We start from the raw sequence: 24,184 nt of genomic DNA on the forward strand, positions 1-24,184 counted from the left end.
TCGAAGCTGTGAAGATAGCAAAAGTGGAGATATCCGGTAATTCACATATTTAGTAGTCAGTCAAAGTTCGGCGCCAACAAAAGTCAGGACATGGAGAATTTGATGGAGAATTTGGTACACACTAAACTCAAAGTCAATTGAATCATCAACATTTTTCTGTATGTAAGTACAATTCCAGACCTCATTTACAAAAGACAGTTCTAAATTGTTATTTATCATATAAACAAAGTAAAAAAAAACTGATTGCAATTTTTGAGAAAACGTAATATTTCAAAATTAAAAATAAATAAGCAAACAATAGTTTCACAAATATAAGAATACAAAGAGTCTCGAGAATATATCTGTTTCCAAAGAGATGACACGTGAAATATACTCAATTATAGGTGAAGGACATAGAAAAGAAAAGACACTAAATTTTCATTTTTCAACAATTTACTCCTAGGCTCTTGTTCTGGCCAGTTTGACTGAGACCGGCGCGCTTGCGGTCCCCTTTTTGTTACATAATACATAAAAATAATGGTATTTACAAATGTAGGAAGAAATGTTAGGCACTCAATGAATAAAAACGGCGAAATTATAAATGGTAGTTTTTATCGCGCGCACCGTGCGGGCGGATGGTGCTGCTTTTGCGGCGTACGACGTATCGACGAGATGATGCACTCAGAGAGCAGAGAGCGAGATAAATTTCAAAGATACTGCGAAAAATATATCGCGGATACGCGATAAACGCGTCAAACAAAAGTCCCAGTAGTGCAATCGGTTGTTTTGTTTGGTTTTTGTTTTCAAATTTTGTTGATCTTCAACAAGTCGATTCGATTGTCGTAGTAAAATGGTATGTTGGAATGTTGGTGGTCGGGTAACAAGCATTTTCACGTGGAATGTGCTCTGCGCAAGGTCTCACACAATTTTATTATTTTTTTTTGTTTTTCTTTAAAAGTTAAGTCGCATTACCTAAGTACCGCAGTGTCGTTTTACACAAACACGTTCCTTTTCCCGTATTTTCATCACTGGCCTTCGCGTTCGTTACAGCGAACGATGCAGACATTCGAAAGAAAGGATTGCCCACTACTCTGATCCTGCGTATATCAGTATGTAATTCGTCCCCGTTATAATTCGGACATATCCATAGACTAGAGTTGTCTCGCAACGTTGATTTAAATAAAAAAAAAGAAAAAAAAAAGAAAAGAAAAAAAACCATAAAACTCGTGTAAAATATTTTACCGTCCGAAAAACACGATTTTTCCCTTTTGTGTCTAGATTCGCGGTGCTCACAACCTTCCGAGACTTACGTGATCCGCTTTGTTTTTATTTTTTCTGGATCCTGTGTTTCATCCCCCACACACGCGCTACTATGTTAAACATAAAAATAAAAGTGATCGCTTTGTTTGCGTGCGAACGATTTCTCGACACACTGCCAGTCTGATATAGCCAATGTCACTTTTCAATCCTACATTATAATGTCTCATCTTCCTCGCACTTAATTGTTATCCATTGATTGACATACAAATTGTTGTGATATATCATTGTTTTCCTGCCAAGTACCTTGACGTAAAAGTCCACATTACGCAGAATAAAATAAGTTACACGATTTGTCTATTTTTTTCTCATTAAAATATTATGATACAATTACAAATATAATGCTCAGAGTATAAGAGCCGTTAGTTGTGAAACTAGAAAGCCTTTGTCGTCTTTCCACGGATGGGATACAATTTGTTTTTGTACAATTGTATGACTTTATACACATATATCTGCATATACGGTTGATATGACTCCGCATTTACGATCGACGCATTTACGCTCACTTATTGAGGTGATCTGCGCGAAAAAAAAAATAATAATAATATCTATTGTGCGGTAACGTTGAGCCAGACACGATCGCCATCGCCTGCGAATCGGACGAATCGAGAGTCGAATAACAGTCTTCGTTCTCTCGATCGATCGTCGACTGACAAAATATAGCGCGTTGTACTATTATTAATAATAAAATTCATAAAACAATACGAAAAATCGCTGTACATTTGGTCACTCAAGAAGTTTCCTTAACCATTATTTATCTAAGTGTTACGTTTAATAGTGCGTAATTACGCGCTAACGGCCCTTAACCCGCTGATAATATCACAGATGAATGAGTTTCCGTGTTGTGCGTTCCGCAACGCTATCTATTGTTTTTAACAAATGCGTTGATCCTCTCAATTTGTTCGTTGAGCGTTTGCTTCTGGTTCTCGAGAGTTTGTTTGACAGACTGGAGTTCCAAGAACTTATGTTCCAACTGAGCACGTTCGGAATGCAACTTGTTGGACTGTTCCATTAGTTTTGATGTTTCATTCGCCAGAATGTTCCTCTCCAGCATCATCTCTGAAAAAATAATACATATGATATTTCGCACTGTGTTTATGATCGTGACAAAGAAAGCTTTTTTTCTACACGTACCTCTCCAGTATCTGCTGTAGGCAAACATAACGTCCTCTATTCCAGACCACCTCGGCCCTGTTTCCTCACCTATTTCCTCAACCATTTCGTCGTTCTCACTATTGTCTACAAATTTACTCGCTGACTGAATGGATTTACTAGCTGGATTGGTCAGTATACTTGTTAATTGAATGGATTTTCTTGTTGGCTGGTGGGATATATTTGCTGACTGAGTAGATTTAGATGCCAATTGGGAAAGTTGATTTACGGGTGAGATGGGTATATTGATTAGATGAGTAGGTTTACTGGCTGATTGGATAGCAGATTTACTTGCTGACTGAGCAGGCTTATTTGCTGATAGAATTGATATACTTGACGGTTGAGCATATTTACTAGATAGGAGTTGATTTGTTGGTTGGGCAAGTTGACTTGATGATTGGATGAGGTGTCTTGACGGTTGGGCAAGTTGTTTTAGTAACTGGGTAGATCTGTCTGTTGATTGAGCGAGATGACTCACAGGTTTAAGTTGTTTCACACCATTCTCACCAGGCATAGGTAAAGGAGGAAAACATCTTTCGATATTAAGTAAGGGCGGTAAAGATAATGGATGTACTGGAATATTGAGTTTTGTTTTATTTTCCAGCAGTCGCTTTTTTAGAGATTGTTGTGGCAAAGATGGAGGATTCTCGGAATAGGCTTTGGCCATTTTGTCACAATAAGCAGTAACGGAGTTCGTGCACTTTCGTTTCTTGCGATCTGTCAAAATGTCCTGCCACTTTTGTTCTGCTTCTGCAATAGCACAATAAAACATCAGCGATTATTATATGCTGTTTTTTAAAATTAATATACAGGAGAGAGTTACACATATAGGATTTTATACAAACTATCTCTATATTATAATTACTCTGTATTATAAGAATATCTTTAAAATATAAGATCTTATATTTACAAATTGAACGTTATCAAGTTTTTTTTTAATAATCTAGTCACCATCTCTTTTCTCCGGAGGCATAATTTTAAGGCCTATAGTCCTGAGAAAATCAACTTTCGGCTCGAAATCTGGCGTGTAGAGTAAAACGTCCGGGTGCTCATTCGGAATCGGTAAGACAGAATCTACCGTAGACTTTACATCCAGAGGTATTACTGGTGGATCGGGATTCAACTTGTGCCTTCTCTCAACCTTACACAATTCCATTTCTACAAAATATAACACAACATATCTATTTAGAAAAACAATACAAAAAAACGCGTTGGCGTTATTTAATGTGTAAAAAGTAAATGCACAATATATTTCTCTACCGTTTTTAACAGTTAGCGTCGTCAGTCCGAATATGGCTAAAAAGGCCAGCTTGTCTTTTGAATATTGTAGTTTAGCTGGCGGACCTTTTGTAATCCAAAGGTCCATGTTTTTGGTTCCTTCCTCATCCTCCGAATCGGAGCTGCACATGACGCTTGTGTTTCTTTCCCTTCTCCGCTTGCGTCTCTTTTCGGCCAGATCGAGGGACGATATCAACTGTCGCGGTATATCAAACAATTGCTTGAACACTATCTTGTTAGGTTTAGGCACGTTCAGCACTGCTGGCTCGCACTGCACGGAAACCTCATTGTTATTGCACTTGTCGGTGAAACATAACGCGGTCGTCTTCGACTCGTTGTTGTTAGTCTTGAAGCTCAAGAGCTTTTCCTGATACTTTGGAATCTGAAGGAGCACGTTTGAAACGTTCTGACAAGTGCGCAACACCTTTTCGGACTTGATACTCTGTATCAACTGCGTTTTGTCCATGGGTTTTTGCGCGATATCACTCTTGCTGAACTTAAAGTTCGGTTGAAGCAATAATGTGGACAATAGATTGTTCTGATCACACTGCATCTTATTATTAAAATCTTCTTCCTGCGTCTTATGTTCTTTCTCGTCCAGATCTTTCTGTTCGTCGCGTGGCACTTGCGGAACCGAAACATTGTCTTGAATTGTTTCGACGTGATTCTGATATGGCAACTGCGGCTGCTTGATCGGACTTTCGACAATTTCGGTCTTTTCGATCACACTCTTTTCGGCAACATTTTTTTCGATCATGCTCTTCTCACTCGTGCTTTTTTCGTTCGCCGTTTTTTCGTTAAGAACGCAATTATTAATCGCACCGTCGTTTCGCGGAATTGCAGCGATCGTGTGATTTGCGACTTTGTTGCCGCCAATAACTTGATTGTTAGCACTAAAGGTAGTGTTGTTCATCTCGTTTGTAACGCAGTTATTGACTGTAGTGTCATTTTGCGAAGTTGGAGTTACCGATGCCGTCTCCGTCGGTGTCGGCGTCGGCGTTGACGTGGTTGTCGTCGTCGCCGTTGTCGTTGTCGTGGTTGTCGTCGTCGTCGCTACCATCACCGTAGTTATCGCTGTCGTCGTTTGATACGTCTCGTTAATAAGATGCGTATTCGGCTGTTGTTGTTTCGTGCTGCTTGAGGTAGTGGTCACTGCATTACTCCCAGTGCTGCTGTGAGTGCTACTGATACTTATCGTCGGTATGTTGAGCTTAGGCTGAGCGTGATATTGTTGATGGGTTGACGACGACGATGAGAAATGCGGCGGTTTGTAAAGACTTGGCACGTGCGCGACAGGTATGTGATACTGTTGCTGCGATGGAAACGGTATCGGTTGGGTAACCACCAGCGTTTGCTGGCTGCTTATAGATTTGTCTATCGTCGGGGAATTCTCCTGCACCGCTTGACTGCTCACCGCTTGGGTGATGGTCGGCATTATAGGAGAGGACTTCATAGATGTGTGCACAGTCGTAGACGCGTGCAAAGACGATGGCGGCTCGTGATGACCAATTTGATTTGCTATGCTGTGATTGTAACTATTCATCATCGATCTTTGATGCGTTTTCGTTGAGGAAGCGTGGAACGAATCCTCAAAGGGCCTGACGAAAACTGGCTGCTGCGATGTTACGATAGTACTCGTCGTGGTAGTCGTGATAATCGTTGTGGTAGGCACCGTTCCTGTCGTTGTTGTCATTACCGTTGATGATTCCTTAATTTTTGGCGCGCTAAACGGACCATGAACGCTATGGGACAGAGGTGGAGATTTGAGGGCGTGATTCGTTGCGTTTAATGTCAACGAAGAACCGTTGGGCGGTGTCAAGACTGCGTACGTTGTCAACGTACTAGGCGTGGAAGTCGTAGTAGTTGTCGTACCGCTTGTATTGTGCGCGCGTTGTTGATTCTGTTGTTGCTGCTGTTGTTGCTGCTGCTGCTGCTGTTGCTGTGGCAACGGGGTTTGTTGGCATTGTTGCTGTTGTTGATAATAAATGGAACTGTTGACCGTGGTGGTCGTAGCTGCGTGCTGACTAGAATGAATGGTACTTGACGGCGCGGGAGGTATATGGAAAGAGGGAATAGAAATAAGAGATGAAATGGGCATGCCTAAGGATAATGGCTGCGGTGTTATCACGCTCGGCGTCAAACTTGGCATGGAGGGTATCGGCGGCGCAGGACCGATCGGCGCTGTGCTTATGGCCGTCGGAGGTGGTGGTGGAAGGTTCAGAGGGGGCAAAGTAGGAGCCATGGGTAGAATAGGAGCTCCATAAAAAGATGGCAGACGAGAATGATAGATGTTAGATGGTGTGGCTCCTGGTGCTACTGTCGCTACCGCAGGATCGGAAGAAGTTGATGATGGAGGTGGTGGTGGTGGAGGTGGTGGTGGTGGCGGTGGTGGTGGAGCGACTGTTGGAGCAGGTGGTTGCTGCTCTTCTTTTCGAGATTGATGGTAACTGCTGTTAGCGGCAGTAGTGATTCCGCCGCTGATATTGCTACTGGTATTACTGATGGCGGCGGTACTGCCACTGCCGCTGTTTTTACTACCACTGCCGACACCACTCTGTCGTTCTCTGGTGTCGCGTTCTCGGTCCCGATCGCTATGCATCTGAGCCGCTATGGTCGGCTTCCTAGCTGAAACAAATCCCGAACACAGTGCTTGGTGATCTTCCACTCGTCTACAATGAACGGGGTTCTGGCCATGGCGATATGTTGTCATTTTCTCTTCTGTTAATAATGTTCTAGATATCTTCTAAACAGTCTTGTACATCTTTAAAGATAAACTCACTGTGAAATTTTAATAATTTAAATGTGTGAGCGTGTCTGTGTGTTAGACATGAATGAAAATAAGAAAATTTGACATACTGCTACAGCCAGGTTTCGCTATCTCAAAGTAAATGGGTTAAACCTAGATAATATATCTTTTTAAGGTAAAATACAGTTATATACTCTTCGGTGTGTCACGACATAGTCTTGTTAGATTCTGAATACAAGCTTGACCGGTAAGTTCGCGCGCGAGGAGAAGCGTTAAGAAAATTATACACATATGTTTCTTATCTAGATTTAATAAAATACAATGATTTAATAATATACTAAATTTCGCAGATTAATTACATCAGGTTAATAGCATCGCTAATTATGCAACTACGCAATACGTAAAACTTTATTTTTTGGTATAATTAGGTTTTTTTTATTTATCCCAACTTACCTTAATATCGCGCTTAAGTATGTTCACACACAGCTATAAGAATATATTTTAATGTATTCGCTTCAAAGTATTGGGGATGATTACTGTTATATTTCCAACAAAGCTAAATATATAAATAACAAAAAACAGAAAACCAATTGTCTAAACTAATGGGGCTAATTGTTCTCATCGTTGTTCTAGCGTTAATAAGCGCATTTTTTTCTTAATGATATATAATTGCAATAAAACAGATAATTGAAACAATTACAAATTATACGGAATCTTCCCCAAAACTGTTTCAGAAAATGATTCGAGGGTCAAGAGAATTCCAAGTCCATTAAAATTTCAATCACATTTTTTGCAAGTTTTATTTTCATTTATAGTCCAAATATACATGTTTACATAATAAATTATATATAAAAATGGTATAATTTTGATAAAAGAACATTTATAATAAAGTTTATATACATCGGTTTATTCAGTCAGTATATATAAGGAGCAACATGTTTACTTTTACAATTAAGGGAAACTATTTGACATTAAGTGGTTAATAGCAAACTTTCTAAAACAGTTGCGGGAACTAACGCAAGAGTGCATTGCGCCTGATGAAAACAAAATTGTCATTTAAATCGTTACAATATTGAATTGAGATTTTTATCCACTTCTGATAATAAGTTCATGCCTTTTCTAAAATTATTAAATATCGATACGCAAATTCATTGTACCGAATGTGTACCAAAACATTAGAATTGTACGGTTTCCCACAATTTTTAGATCGAGATCAATGTCCCGAGAATCTTCTTCAGGAAACACCTTTATTCTGTAACTTATAACAACAGTTTCATTATCGTTTTCGTGTCGTCATGCAGCAATCTTATTACGCAGTTTTGTTCCGCGCAATGATTCGTAACGCGTACGTTAAAAGTGACAGATCCCGATCTTAAAAGTATCTAATGATACGAATATATTGAGATAACAAAGTTTTTTCGAATACTCTTTTTGAAAATTTGATAATCGGACATCGAAATATTTGATCTAAACTTTAATTAGTTTGTTTATTCTTAAATGTAAATACTTACATAAATATAACATGCAACGTATGAAAAAAAGAAGATTTACAAGCCCGAAAAGTTCGTACAGAAAAATGTTGTATCTCTTCGTTAAAGACAACAAGATTTTTTTGCTTCCCAAAACGAGTACCGGAAATTCCGACAAACTTATACCGTACGATGCTTCGGGATCTCGCACATCCATAATTAAACATTATTGCGTTATTTAACAATTCGAGAGACAATAGAGAATGTAATTTATAAAATGCCTAATAAACACTTAACAAATCAATAAACGCTTCGAGGTATAGAATATCGATATACACCCGTAGGTACTTCTACTTATTTTTTTTTTTGTACCTCTCAACACAATACACATATAAGAAAAAAATAACTCGATATATCGGGGAAACATTAAAAATAATCTAAAACGTATTATTTATTGTATATAACAGTAATTCATCTGTCTTTTCGATATACGAGATGTCTCGTAAGATCTTTCGCGAGAAATCGTAAATTTTTTTTTTTTTGACATTTTTAAACTCAACAAAAATAGATTTCTCCTTCGAAAGACGTGCACTCTCATGTTCAATTTTCGCTGTCATTAACTACAAAATGATTGACTATGTAACAAACCTGCTATAAGACAGTAGGTAGTTCACATTCGAATACTATAAAAATGATTAGAAACACATATGCGAAGAACGGATACACAATATATAGATGACTATGTAATATTAAATTTAAAAAAAAAATAAAATAAAATAACAACTAAATCGGGTCTAGAAAAATTGAATTTTTTTTTATAATTTATTCCTAAATTGAAATTAAGATGGATTATACCTATTGCCACTAAGCCCACTTCTGATAGTACTTTCGATGAATATCGAGCCGAAAGACAATAACTTTGCTGAAATTTATACACTGAGCAAACAAGTAACGAACAAATCACAAACTAAAATAAAAAGTTCTGCCGTATATTGTTTTGTAAACAATAGAAACATCGTCAAATAATATATATGCGGGATCTCAGACACACACAAATGAACGTGGTGTTATCTGGTCGCATTTGATACAAAGTGTGTATCTTTTCCTACAACTTCACACATTTGCTGTTTTTTTTTATTTTACGTTCGTTCGTTTACAGTGTATCGTCCATCTTCGAGAACTCCGCTCGGATACGCATATTAACGCTAAGTTTTGTATAAGAAAAACGCGAGTAAATAACTATGTGTGACTATATAACTCTCGTTAAATCTAGATTAAAATTAGAAGCGTAGTATTGTTGTTTTTTTTTTCTTTCTTTTCGAGTTCTCACACCGGGTCACAGTTACATTTCTACAATGACTTCTCCTCGCTCGCGTCCGCCAGTCCGTCTATCTACAGAAGAACTTTGGGTCGATAGTACAGGTCGTTTTTTTTAATTTTTTTTTTTAATTTTTTTATTTATTTATTTATTATTATTTTTTTTTGAACGTCGCGTGTGTCAACTATTTTTATCTCAAGAATACGATCTCATTTGATGAGTACGATTTGATGAGTAAGATTTCGGGATCAAGATTTAAACAAAACAGCGGGCAAAATGAGTACGGAATACATAAACCGTCAACATGTCAGAGTGGTAGCATTGAAAGAGATGCTATATCACAAGTTGGATATGGCTGAATGAGAAGAAATTTGACATTCAAGAAATTTCGCGTGATATCGTGATGACGCTATTGCAAAAGAATGGCAAACGATAGAAAAAGTGCTCACGCGCTTTAGTAAAACGATAGATCGATCGCGATCGCGCTTCGTGATCGACGCTCTTTTTTTTTTTTTTTTTTTTTTTAATAAAAGGCAGTGGGGGGTGGAGCGACTCGCTCACCTGCAGTATCGGTGGATGCAGGTGCAGGCGGGGGTACTGGGGCAGCAGAAGCAGAACTTCTCGCTGCTCTTCTCCTTTCCTCCTCCTCCCGCATAGCCTGCTCCCGTGCTTGCCGCAGTCTATGTTCCTCCTCTAGCTTTAGCCTGGAAAAGAAAAACAAGAACCGCACCGTGATATTAATAATACAGAAATTCGATCGTTTGCTCGACACAGAACTCTCATACTCTCTCTCTCTCTCTCTCTCGCTCTCTCTTTCGTTCTGGATCGTTTTACTTACCGTTCGTGCATCACCGGAGACATAAGACCCAGAGAGGCGGGCGGCGGCGGAAGCATGTCCGCGCTGTATCTCAATCCATAGAGAGGATACGACGGTAGTCCAGGAAACAACGGCGGTCTCAACATTCCGCACCGCTCCAAGTACAATTGTTCCTCTAGCCGGCTACAGACAAAAACGGAAGATCAAAGTTAAACTACAGATAACTATAAAGAGATATCAAAAAGAAGAGTCTTATTGATCATTAGATAGGAGTATAAATAATATCGTCGCTTACCTATAAGCATGCAGATGCGGCGGTGGATAGAGACCGGGATGATAGGGGCTATAGGTAGGGTCTAAGGCGAACGTCGGTGCTGCCGGATGGGGCGGATGATGTTCAGGCCGGTACGGTTGAAAACCGGAACGGGCTAGCAAATCGGAAGCCGCGGCAGTTGCGCTATGTTTGCTGGTTTCAACGGGTCTGGCAGTTGTCGTGTATAAGGAGGGAATCTCTTCGGGTCTTCGCTCGTGCGTCGATCGTTCCTGGAAAAAAAAAATTTCAACGATATTCGTAACCTATTTCTTTCAACACAACAGACAAATAAGGTTTTACACTTCAGGTTTTTAGCATAGAAAAACGACATTTATGGGTATCGATTCGTGAGGAAAGAAATATTAAGTAAGACACGGTCCTGTTCTTGGGAGTTAACAATATTTTCAAGGTGATTTCTTGGAAGACGCGGGGCGACGCAAATTGCCTGAAATTTTCTTCAGCTTATAGTCTCTTCCGCCACTTAGACGTTACGAGCGGTCTCGCGGTTTATTGCCGGGCGTTGTAACGAAGTCGTGCACCGAACCGGCAATAAGTTGCCGCTCGGATGACTGCGCCGTGAAAATTGGTAGGAAGAACGTGCACCTCCGGTCGAATCGAAACACCGTATCGAAAAATTCATTATTGCAAACAAATAAAAAGATCATATTCGGGAAAATTCTATCTTAAAATATCAAATCAAGGTAATAATATGTGAAAATTTCAGTATTATTACAATCTTCTCTACGTTGATTAAAGTAAACATCTACATGTTTGCGTTTAATAAAAAGAATCAATTTGCTCGGATGCCTTTTAAATTAATTTAAAACCGTAAGCGCAAGCTAAGAATAAAAATACATCGATGGATTACTTAAACCAGATTGCCAGACTTAGAGAGGCGCGCATTTGCAATGCAACGACGTGGGAGATACAATCGATGAAGGAAGGGAAGATCTTTGATCTCTTCGATTATCGAGAATTGAACTACCTTATTCGCTTTCCGCCAGAGTAGGCGCCTTTTTCATTTCGTTACCGAGATTGGCTGCGTTTTCGATCTACCTTTGAGTCTTTGACATTCCGCAATCCTGCGAAGCCATTTAATTCGCGTGCTTTCGAAATCACTCTCTTTTCCTTCCGCGCTGTTTGACGCTAGTAATTTTACCTCGCTTCGGCACTTTCGCCATTGATGACGAGCTAAGTCAACGACTAGATATTAATTCCCGTCGTAATTACTCTTCAAGATCGTGTGAGCTCAGAAACGAATCGCGTTAGTGTATTCGATATATGTTCCGGAGAATTTGCCGCACACTTTCCCTCGACTGCGGACTTTTCTACGTCGCAGAATTTAGATGAAAAAGCATTTTTCTGAATTTTTCCGTTTCAAATATTGAATTTCCAGATAGTTTTGCCTCAAATCAATTTTCGTTTTCAGATGATCAATTGATAGATTACTCGATATGCTTCTGATTTTATTCGGTTCGAATGTCTGTACAAAGTGCACGATTTTAGAAAAAATATCTTCGTATGTATGTGTGTGTGACGTAATACTACAAAATAAATCGCCATCATCAGCGGGAGCAAACCCGAAAGATCCCAAAGAACGCGTAAATATATGCACCCTCGTCTCACTCGCGCTCCGCCACACATCCCCCATTTACGACATCCTTCATTGATCCAACCGTACGAGGAAAAAAAATGTGTCCTCGCGAAGACGAGCCCAAGACGACCGATGTCAACGGATTTTTCTCAGTCGCGTTAGCGGTATATCCCGAGCGTTCGTTTTATTATTCCAATCATGGGAGAACCGGCAGAGTTCAAAGTTCCACCTCCGAGGGTGCCTTTGTTCGCGACGAATGCACTTCTTTCCCGGGTCAGAAAAGACCGCGAGAAGGATAAGGCAAAAGTGTAATCACTCACCTTGGCAGGGGAGGGACCTCTGACCAGGGGCGGTGGCGCCCGGTTCTTCGGACTGGCACGGGGTTCCTCTTCCTGAGGTGCTGGGCCCGCTTGCTTCGCCAGGTTCCTCAAGGCTGCGGCGAAGCTTCTGTTGTTCTGCTGTCCGCCCGGTCCAGGTCCCGGGGTGTGACCCTGAGGTTGTACGGAACTAGGTCGGTGGGACTTGCCAATCGAGGTTGGCTGAGCTTTGGTGCTGGCAGGCTGTAGACCTGAAAGGAAGAGGCGAAAGGTCAGGCGGGTCCGTGTGAAATTACACCGCCGCGTGTAATGTGAAATTCTCGTTCGCTGCTTCTAAAGATGCGTACTTGACCTTAACTGGCCTGGTATACGTCGACATGGCATACAGTCGCTTTTAAGGTGGAACAATGACGCGCGCAACGACGTTTTCAATTACTATTGGAAACGATCTGCCAAATTAATTGGTTTGATGAAGATTCAATCGATACATGACGTATCGTTTGAAACACGTCACACGTTCGACTATCTTGATCGAAAATTTAATTAGTCGTGCCATTTGCTCAGTTTCATCGTACGGACAAGGCTCTTATACGTGGTTCGTAGTAATAACTCTCGATAACGCGTACATTTCGTACGCGTTCATAGTGAAAGAGGCGTTATCGAGCAAAGATTAACGAGCGACTCCGTCGTCTCCGCCACACACGTGTATTTTCTTTCTCGCTCTCTCGTATATGGTTAACGAGCGTGCCTCATAATTTCTCGTCGGGTCGGAGGTCGCGCTCGTGTTGACGTGACCCGCCGCGGGGAAGTCGGCTGAGCATGATCGACTTCGTGGGAGATTAATTGCAAAGCGTGCGGCGAGGATATAGAAGAGAGATGGAATAAGTATCACCGAGTGTGTACGCGCGGCACGAAAATTCAGAACAATCTCCAAACTTATAAATCCAAATTATCAAATTATTTGATCAATTATTTATTTTTTCTAAATGTTGAATAATAACATCAGAGAATTTCAATAAAATATATAAACAATAGATAATATAGCAATAATTGTTACAATAGAGAAAAAATAGCGCGTAATAAATTGTAGTAGAATACGCACAAATATTCAGCGACTATGAAAAAAACGATCGCTCATATCATTAAAAAAATATATAAGTATAATGAGCTGAGCACAGCTACAAAGTAACGCGATTTGATCGATCGATAGACTATCAGTATCAAAGGTCTCTTCGTATTTCTGACTTCATAATAAATAAACGTGACGAGTGATAAAACCCGATGCGCGTTACGTCGCGGTAATGGCGGCAATAATTAGAATTTACGACGAAGAACGCCGTGCAAACCGGTAATAAAATATCGTCGGCCGCTGTGTACAGTGTTCGTTAATTAGACAAATGGTGACAACAATTAATCGTCGTTCGCAGCCAATAAAGCGAGTCGTATAATCGACAAAGTATATAGCAATAATTTTAATTCTGACATAATTACAAATCGATCGTGTTAACGTTTCACGAAAGAATGAACTGCGTGTTGATAATAAACGAGGCGAAATGATATTTTTATTGCAAAGAAAAAAACGCAAAACTACGACGTAGTAGTTTGTAAGTATAATAATTAACATTTTAACATTAGCTGCAACCACGCGAAACTACTATAGAAAACAATATCGTGACAAAAGACGTAAAACATCATCACTAAAAAATAAATCATGTTTCCGAGAAAAGAATTGTGCGTTATTAGGTCGTGCTCATTATGAGTTATTATAATTGTAAATAACAGATGCGTAAATATATACGCATCCTCCATTATATATTAAACAAAGCCACGCGCGCGTTGCGACTTAATTATTGTATTGCAATAGAAAGTCCTTGACATCATAGGACATTCGTGGGCATAATTAATTTTTTTCTTGATATTTTGAAATATTGTATACGTCATTGTTAGCATATGTACAAAGTTAACGGTTTTATCGCCGGATAATTGCAAAATATTGACACGTGCATATCCGTTAACTGTGCTAAAACGATAAATAAGGTCAAAGTAATTTAACTCGTTCGATAAATGCAATAAAATATAATAATTTCACTTATCATAATAATTGTTGTGATAAGATCATAAATGTTTAAAATGTAATGCAAATAATTGTAAAATTATAGAGACTAACTTTATATAATTGCAATATATACACGTATATATATATATATAATGTTTTTTAAATAGGTATTTTACATATATATATATATATATATATATATGTATATATATATATGTATGTTTTTTAAATAGGTATTTTACATACTTCTTTACATTAATTTATATCAAAAATTTTATCTATCTATTAGAGACAGAGAAAGGCAATTTATTATATATAATAATTGCATGAAGAAATGAAAAAAATATCATAATCCAGAAGAAATACTTTATACAATTTTGACGATACACTGATTTTTCAAACAACTAACTCGCACACATAAAAGTTTATTTCTTTATATTCTGCATTTAATTTTCTTCGATGACGTATTTCTCCATTGTCTGCATTTCCTTAAAACTTAACAACGCGCATAATAGCATTGATGATAACGCATTACTGTTCCTCGAATATTACAAAACCTACCAAAGAGCTCGCTAGACATTATCAATGCCGCAGAAACTGTCGACGGAGATAACAAGAATAAGAAACAAAAATTATTCAGATAGAATTTTAAAAACTTTCAGAAAAAAAAGAAAACCGATCGCGAAAAGCAACGTGGGACTAGAATTGTAACTTCAAATCTCGTTTTTTTAGAGTTAGCGATGCGTGCGAAGAGTCTTTTGTCTTTTGTCGTGAAGAAGCCGAGGTTTTTTTCCTACGCAGAGAAAAACGCCTCCGGATGAACGAGAAAATAACAAAAAGAGATATTGCCCGATAGCTTTTACCCTCTTTCGAGGGAGTGGTCTGTCCCGTCGATGAATTCTTCATCAACGAAGTGCAGACATCTCTTCGCGCTACCAGTCCCCTCTTCTCTTGTTCTTTGTCTCTTTCTCTTTCTCTCTCTCTCTCTTCTCTCTGTTTATTGCTATCTTCATCGCCATCTTTATTTATTCTTTTCTTTTTCGTTATTCCCTGAAAGCAGAATCGAACTCGCTCGTATTGTTCATACTTTTCTGCGATCTCGTCATTTGATTTTGTTCAAGTGTCCGTTCATCGTTCGCCTGTCAATCTCACAGTAATCGAGAGAAGGGAAGAAGTTAATGGGATAAGTGACATCGAAATTACAAGTTAACGACTTGTCATGAAAATTGTTAACGACGGAGACAAAAAATATCCATCATCAGAGTTCTTGTCTAGCAGTAGTGCAGTTGATGAGTGTCGCACCGAAGGGGTTCGTCTACCTCGTGAGGAGCACTCTCATTTAACGGCAGAGTATCTGCCGCTTCGCGTTCTTCTCTTTTGTTCTCAAACCCTCCCGGTCGGTCTCTTCCCACATTCCACCCTCTCTCATTTGAATAAACCGCGAGATGTCGCGTCCGACATAGAATCCGCTCGCGCACTTCGTCGCCGAAACTTCCGACCGCAAGTTCCTCCCCTTTCTCGCAGAAGCGGAATTATCGCTAACTTATCCTCCCTCCGCGTCTCCGCTATTCTTCATCACGCTTCATCACGCTAATCGCCTCCCTCTCTCTCTCTCTCTCCTTTTCTCATGTCCATCTCACTATCTCCGTCGTTCTTTTTTTTCTCCTCACTTCGATACATTCTCGCAAAGGAGCGATCGTTCGATGACAGACGAGAGATAGTCTCACTCTCCCAGAGGACTTCTCGCCCGCTCGTTACCAACGAGAGGGGTGAAAACGTGCCCGATCGCGCGTAGCAGGGGAGAAGAGTGACGAGAAGGGATATAGAGAGCGAAGAGAAGGGGAAAACGACATTTACTATCTCTCTGTCGCGAATATCACCGCGGGGTGGGTTGACTCCGTGTGTCGCTGCCACGAGGATTCCGTTGGGTTCAGAAGAGGAGGCTGTGACGAGAAAGAGAGAGAGAAAGAAGGGGAGAGAGTGAGAGAGAACACGGCCGCTGGGGTGTTAAGCGGCTTACAGTCTGTCACCATGGTAACGCCACACCACTAAGACAGGAAGAGAGCCTGAATCCGGCCCGTTACGGTCCCTACCGACTCTCTCTCAATACACCCCATCAACGGCGCTCTCTCGTGTTCCCGCGAAAGAGCAAAGAGGAGGAAAGCGACGACGAGGATGATGACGACAGAGTGGGGAAGGGAAAAGGGTGGAGGAGAACGAGCGGCGCGTGGAAGGGGTTGGTGGCGACCGGATTACGCCACTAACTCTGTTTTTACACCGAAGTGTTTTCACCGGGCTCTTCCGATACACAAGGCGTCGCGTAAATCGCACCTCCCTCTTCCTTTCCTTCCCTCCCTTTTTCGCTCCATCTCTGTCTTCTCTTTTTTCTTCTCGCTTCTCGAGTTAAATCTTCGAAGTCGCGGAGCTTTTCTTAGCGAGAAGTTGACCCGCCACCGATCTCGGTAATTTCTAGTTTCGAGACGTGAGCTGCTGAATAATTTATATGGATGTGAAATAAAACAAAGAAACAAAACTTTTCAAAACTAAACGTTAACTGTTTTGAATTTTTAAAAAAAACAAGAGATTTTCGGAGTTCTCACGTCGGGCAATAAACGACGCGACGAAGATTTGCGAAAAAAGTTCGCGCTAAATTATGTAACTAAATACACACTACCGCAGTAGTCACACGCGGCGCGTAGAGACCGAGAGAGTATCGCTTAATCTCGCGTGTCGTCGCCAACACTGTATGGCGCGCCTTCGCGATGAAGTTATTGCGATTCGCATTTACCGGATCATTATACACGTATCTCGGATTATATAAAGGGGCGGCTGGGCGTAGCCAAGAGTTTTGCACGATAAGAGATTCGAACGCAATGGGGCGTTCGAAAAGTTCGTGAAGTACTCGAAAGCACGAAGTTTCTCGGAGAATAATATGAGTAACATTTTTTGTAACCACAGTCCCCCAAATAGCGAGTGACTTATTGCTCAAGCGATATTAACTCCGCGCGATGTAACTTCTTCGAACGGTCAATAAAACACCATTTTATTAAGCGGAGATTTTAATAATTGTCACATCTTTCCTCTGCAATATACATTAACGCAATAAAATTTATTCGAACAGCGAAGCGGAAATATAAAACGATCGTAACCTAAAAAGAGGAATGAATTTATATCATTTAGATCAAAGGAAATTCTTTGTGCGTGTGGAGGTATTACTGCTGAAGAAGAGGAACGGGCGCGCCAGTTTAACCATTTCCGATAATGTAATTATCATCTTCGTTCATACGACAGATATTAATTGACGATGCCAAACGCACAAAGAAATACTCGTTTGCGCCGTGAAAAAGGGAAAAGCGAAGCGATCATCATTTTATGTCGTTTATAAAGTCACGAACCGGTCAAGATAATAAAAGGTTCATTACAAACGGGGGACCATATAGAGGCAAAGCGGCAAAGCGATCTATCATCGAAAAATATAGCGTTTATGAACGTCCAATAGAACAGCAAATTATAAACGTTCGAGATATCGACAAAATGTATTTCTGATGATGGGCTTACAAAACGCAATTAAATATCTCGTAAATATTCAATAACAACGCCGCGTAATACACGTATAATTTGTTATTCGTTTTATTGTTTAATACGTCGAATTCATAATAATATAAATAGAGCATTAAATCATATTTAACTTATTTATTTGCAAAATTTTAATGTAGTATTTTATTTTTGTATAAATAACTAGTTTTGTTTTGTTTTTTTTTGTTTTTTTTTTTCATTTAGATTTTTCCCACCTTTTTTTAATTAATCCGTCGAGCAATTGAATCCGAGCAATCTGAATTATTTCGTTTTTAATTATGCAAAAGAAAGATCACGCTGAGGAATTCTAGTATTCGCGAATATCGAACAGAGCCGGAGACAGACAACAGGTGGAAAGCGATTCCACCTGTAAGGTTGACAAAACCATCGACGCGGATGGCAAGCGCGAAGCATAATAGGAGAACGCCGGAGGAGGTGGAAGAGCGTCCTAACATTCGCGCGCAAGGATAAAATTCCGGCCATCCTGCAGAGAAACTCTTCTTCATTTTTTTTCCTGCCTCCTTCGTTCGTTCGTTCGCGCGCAACGAGGCGAGCCGTTCGATCGATTCTCGCGTCGCAATAACGCGACGGAGTAGATATCGTTCCGACTATGTGGGAGCATATATAAATCCCCGAAGAGAGCCGGATTGTCGCGACGTCGCGCACTACTCTCTACAGTGGAAATACTGGACCACGCGAAAACGCGTGTACCTCGCTCTGCGGCATGAATTATTTAGAACATCGTGTACATCTGATTCGCCCGCGCCGTCGCTTTTAAAGCCCGACCGCGCTACGCGTTCGATAAATTCTAATCGCCGGTGTGACGTCGCGACGTAACGAATCGCGAATTAATTTTCACGTCGTGAATATATTTCCATCTCTGCGAGTAAAAACATTTTTTGTCTCTCATAAAAGCAGTATTTTGTAGTTTTTGTCCACACGCAACGAAGGTTGTTCTTCTGAAAAAAAATAAAAAAAAAATAAAATAAAATCGTTTATTGCAATTTTCAGTTGCAAAATTTTATTCTGCGTCAGCGCGTTCTTCTCTCTTTCTCTTTCTCTCTCTCCCGTTCACGTTTCCAACTTTATTATCGTAAACTTCCGAGAAGATGTCCGGGACGTTCATAAAATTTTGGTGAGAATGTCTTTCGGACATTTTTCCGCTCGCTGTTTGGTATTTGCCGAACAATGTTACTATTTCGCGTGACCTGTTGTGATACTTCTTTTTGTAGTCCGATATATACGTCTCGTCCTACGTGTAAGTCGACGTTGAGATGATATGTACGCTGAGTGCTCTTGCTATCTTAGTATTATCACCGCGCGCGGTCGACGCGTCTTATGCATAAGATTTTTATGCATAAGACATGACTCAACCAAGAGAGGACGTCTTCTATCCCCCGGGGTGCTTCCGGTGCGCGCAGTAAAACACTGACGGAGATCGTGCTCAGGGTCAGAATTGCGCACCGAGATTCGGTGACAAGCGACGCGTGAAAAGGGACGACCGAGAGAGAGAACCGGAAGGAACTGTAAATGAGGGAGAAGAAAGAGAAGAGAGAAACAGAGAAATGTCGCAAACGTTTGTACAACATCGGGAACTGCGATAAGTAGGTAAGTACAGAGTCGAGATTTACGACATTCGCAGTGTGACGAAGGAGAAACGTGGACGGCGCACGATATGGTTAGCAAGTGGCGTTATACAATGTTAAAAAAAAAAAACACTTTAAATCTGAAATTATTTACATAGGATCTTTATAGGTCGAAAAAAGAAAAATATATTTGTAAAATTTTCGAGAGGTTGTTTTTTCACCTTGAAACCATCTGGATAAATTTTTATGGCCGTCATACATGCCTCTCGTACGAAGAGTGTCGTCCATGAAATCTTAACGTGGGTCGTAGCGCGGTCGCGTCTAGCTTTCAGGATAAAAATAACACGCGGTCGATAATAGACGGCTGCGGCGAAATCGCATGTTGTTCAGGCGTAAGTTAACATTATTTTTAAAGGCAAAACGTTCGGACGATTTACTTCGCGACGACGTGCACTTGGCCGGCTGCTACCACATTTCCTTCCCTTCCCGAGTAATACAAAGTCACTCTGTCGTACGTATACTTAGTTCCCGTTGGCACACGTGTACACCTTATGAAATGTTAATCGCGTACGTTTTTTATTGGCCTGTAAGACGAGGTAATCGCCGAGGGTTGCGCACACAGAAAACACATCAGGAAAATAAATCGATATCGTAGTAGTCTTGAAAAAATTACGTCAGCATTCTTTCGCTGAAAAGCAATCAAGGTAGCGGTCTAAAAAAAAGAACGCACAAACAGATATTGAATAAAAACTAGTTTTTGTTTTATCAAGATTGAAAGCCAGCGCACAACACACTCCCTGTTGACTGGTACAGCAAAAATTTTCCCATCAACCGTATCTTGGATAAAAAATGTTGAATTAATTTTTTAAAAGAAAGAATTTCTGAAGACCTGCGATACTTCTGCGGCGCAATCTTATACCAAATATAATTACAAGAGAAAATTGAGATAAATTGCAGGGGGAAATACTACACAAGAGCGCGGTCACGACGATCTTTTTCCAAGACGTACATCTGCGCCGTGTACACGTAGGGTAGTTGAAAACATGGCGGCATAAGGGTGAAGAGCACAAGAGAGCCTTCTTCTGTGGAGTGCCGCCGCGCGACCAACCCCTCGATATTAAAGCGTTGAAAAAAGACTTGAGGGAACGAGCTGCCTTTGCCGAGCAAAGTTTTCCCTTTAAACCACCTCTGTCGTCGCGATACGATACGATGCGGTGCGCGTCGACGACGCCGAGACGCCGGGGTTGTCGTTGACGATATTAAATTTCCGGCGACGAGATGCTACCAGTTTATGGACAGAACCGGAAGGGTATCGACCCTGCAGCGAAGGTATACGGGTGACCGATATCACCTCGCGAAAAAATTGCCGTCTCACTGTGACTCATCACAATTGTTGCTCTCTCTCGTAATAATGCGCAGAATCGCAACGTGACAAGTTTATAAATCAAAAGCAAATATTAATTGCACTTACAAAAAATGTATGTTTATATTATTAGAGATTGCACGTTTTACTAAATCTAGTGAAAATAAATCAAGTTTCGATGTTGATACAAAAATACAAGCAATGTACATAAGTAGCTGTCGCTACAGAGTGTGTCATCGGATGCAAGTAAAGAAGATACGCGAAATCTTCAATAATTCGATAAGACTTCGAGGTCAAGTGTCTCACGTGATTCCGTAACTCAGCGGTGTCGTGCCTGCCTTCGATAACCGGCGGAAAACAACCCTTAGGGGAGAAATTCGCGATGAAGGCGTGCGGGTCGACGTTTGCGATTTTCCTTCTTGCGTGTCTTCCGCCCGCGTGCAAGGATGGAAGGAAAAAGAGAAAATTTATTTTGTTCTTGGCGTATTTTACCCGGAATAAAACATGCAACATGTGTGTGAAAATTAGTGTAAAAATAAATAAAACATTTTGACAAATTTTAAGCAAGAACTGTTAAATAATATACACATATTTTGCAGAGAGAGTATAAACACTCATATAAAATTAACTTGATGTTAAAGAATAGTTAAATAATTGTTTAATTATATAATTCTAGTACACACACACACACATATTTTTTCATACTCGTGTAAAACCTATCGGAAATTTTAAATATATTGATTTTCATATCTTTGCATTCTGAAATGCAGATAAAAAAAATAAGTCGCTGACACAGAAACGTAATCACTGGATAAAGGAGAAGAAAAGCCAGAAAAGAAGGTGAAAGACTCAGCGGGAAAAAGAACGATGTAACAGCCGTGGGCACCCTTCGTGTCAGATCGTGGTTGACCTTTTCCTATTTAATCTTCTGACTCCTTGCGTAACCCTCCATCCTTTCTTCTCTTCTTTCACCTTCGTTCTTAGGCACCCTTGGCCGTACGGAAGTTGAGTCTCGCGTAAAAAAATCGATGCCGGAAGAATCGGGGTGGCGGATTAGCCGATAGAAAGAAGAAGGACCGGCACACGGCAAGGGCAGCGACGTCTAACAGAAAACGACGAAAGAGCCGGGAAGACAAATTGCGGTTCGCGAGGAAAGCGGATTAAATGTGCCGGCGATTTGTATTCGCCACCCGTTTCCAATCGATTTGCGGCCGAACGAGATACAGACGGGCGAGTCAAGAGACGATTCTTTTCAGTGCGGCTGTGATTGAACATCGTTCTCATCCGCACCTAACTTTGCACCGTTAATCTCGCTGCGATTAAATCGACATTTGAAATTTTATTATCCGGACCGATATCCATTTGAATGCTTATCCTGTCGGTGAATTAATTCTCGTTAAAACTTTTTAATTTCAGATCCTAGATCAGATTAGAATCTACCGGAGTTAATCGCACTTAAGCACTCGCTGCTATCGAGTCACGAATCTCTCTCAAAAATTGATGACATTTTTCCCATTGGCTTTCCCTCCATCCCCTCCTGCCTGCTAGCAGCGTAACCTTTTCTGGTTTGCAATCCGCTTTCGCATTCCCTCGATGACGCTTTGTCCGCGGTAACAATCGACTGTCAGAGTTCAACCCACCCACTCACTCACTCGCCCATATTTTTCGTTGCGTAACGAGCGTGTGCAAACTACAGCCTTGACAAAGGCCAGCGCTGCGGTCGGATGGACATCTGTCCTATGCCGCGACACAAATAGCAGTCGATTTACCGGTTCGGATCGTATCAAGGTCGGAAATCATCTCGTCGTTAAATTGTTCGTGCCACTCGGTGCTTCCATTATTGTATACCGAATCAATTAACGTTAGAGACATATAATACCGAGCCAAACAACGGAAAGCGTCAACTAATTAGCACGTCTCAGAAAACTATGTTAAATTTACTTGTAAATTAAAAAAATTACTACTTCTATAAATACTTCTCTTTCTATTAAAAATTTAATAGTCGATAAAAAAGAAACGTAAATTAACAATTATATTAAATGTTACATAAAAAAAATATTTTTTGGTAGAATTTTTTTAAATTCTATCTACGGTTTTAATCATCTACGTTTTTTGGTGCATAGCCGATGATAAATTCTACTTTTAAGAAACTTCACATGCGAAATTATCACAAAAAGTTCGTTTCGCAAAACGCACGAAACACCGCAAACGTAAAATTTTTGCACGAATAACCACGAAAAGCCGGCGGCGAGCTAAAATCCGTCGGCCGAAACTCGAGGCTATCCTTACGAGTCCCTTGACATTTTGCCAAGCACCCCCATTGAATCACCATATAAACGACTCCAGAGCCCGCCAGGTTCCAACCCCTGATCCGCCCTAACCTCAAATATACGTTTCATTTTAGTCCCGGTAGCAGCACGGCCATAATCATGGGCGTAGAGTTTCACCACATTTGTACGTCTTCCCCAACAACGATCGATTCAAATCTCGTCAGAGTCATTGCGCCCGAAAACTTCGCAATTGTATAACACCCCGATATAATGTACACGCGCTAAATCACCGTATTTTCTCTGTTCATGGATTTTCAAAGAGAGTACATAAGCCTATAATTTCTTTGCCTTGTATAAACTTCGTAGTCTAAATAAACTTTCGCAAATTATATATTATACGTACCTTCCCCTCGTTCTCAACCCTTCATCTGACGTCTCAAACTGTAAGTTCTAATTTTCTCGCGAACCTATAGTTATTTACGCCATTGATTATTTACGGCACGCAATTATTTTATTTTATTTCTCATAAAATTTTCGCTTTTGTATACATAGATATTCTCACACGCACAGTTTGCAAATATAAAAAAAAAATATTTGATTTTCAAATTACCAGACAAAATCGATTACTACTACTGGCGGGAACGTGGATAGAATCAGAATGTCGACGCCAATGCGACGCGATCTCTTTGCCCGTTGCTTCCGAGGGTGCCCGTGGGATTTCGCGTTGACGCTGTTCGTTCGTTCATTCGTTCATTCGTTCGTTCGTTCGTTCGTTTCTTCCTTCTTTCGTAAGGTGCTTTGGAATTTCCATATTAATTCGTTAGATCGTGAAACGTGACGCGAATCCACGATTTAATAACATTTTGTTCGCTGGCACCAGTAAAGTCTCCCCATGACCGCTCCCCATCTGCTACGACTGGGGTGTGAGAAAAGAGGTGAAAAAAAAAAATAAATAGAAAAGAGAGAGCGACTAAAGATCTATTTAGACGATTTCTACACGTTATCATAGTCGAATTTGTACTGATTTGATTTT

The 24,184-nt window shown here is 40.4% G+C and overlaps 1 protein-coding gene across 1 annotated transcript in view; it reads right to left on the reverse strand.

Annotated features, from left to right (window-relative positions):
* Window positions 1-426: 426 nt before the first annotated feature.
* The window catches only part of LOC109860599, a 68,554-nt gene continuing 44,796 nt past the window's right edge, over window positions 427-24,184 (reverse strand). Inside the window, exons 2-9 of the mRNA XM_020439813.1 lie at window positions 12,304-12,551; window positions 10,372-10,619; window positions 10,098-10,259; window positions 9,821-9,963; window positions 3,709-6,351; window positions 3,400-3,606; window positions 2,431-3,198; window positions 427-2,355 (exon numbers count right to left, since the gene is read on the reverse strand). Coding sequence (XP_020295402.1) covers window positions 2,156-2,355; window positions 2,431-3,198; window positions 3,400-3,606; window positions 3,709-6,351; window positions 9,821-9,963; window positions 10,098-10,259; window positions 10,372-10,619; window positions 12,304-12,551 — 4,619 coding nt within the window. The 3' untranslated portion in view covers window positions 427-2,155. The remainder of the gene's footprint in view (window positions 2,356-2,430; window positions 3,199-3,399; window positions 3,607-3,708; window positions 6,352-9,820; window positions 9,964-10,097; window positions 10,260-10,371; window positions 10,620-12,303; window positions 12,552-24,184) is intronic.

The sequence above is a fragment of the Pseudomyrmex gracilis genome, unplaced genomic scaffold (genome assembly GCF_002006095.1).
Source record: "Pseudomyrmex gracilis isolate BER0280 unplaced genomic scaffold, ASM200609v1 scaffold_421, whole genome shotgun sequence".
Taxonomy (NCBI): Eukaryota; Metazoa; Arthropoda; class Insecta; order Hymenoptera; family Formicidae; genus Pseudomyrmex; species Pseudomyrmex gracilis.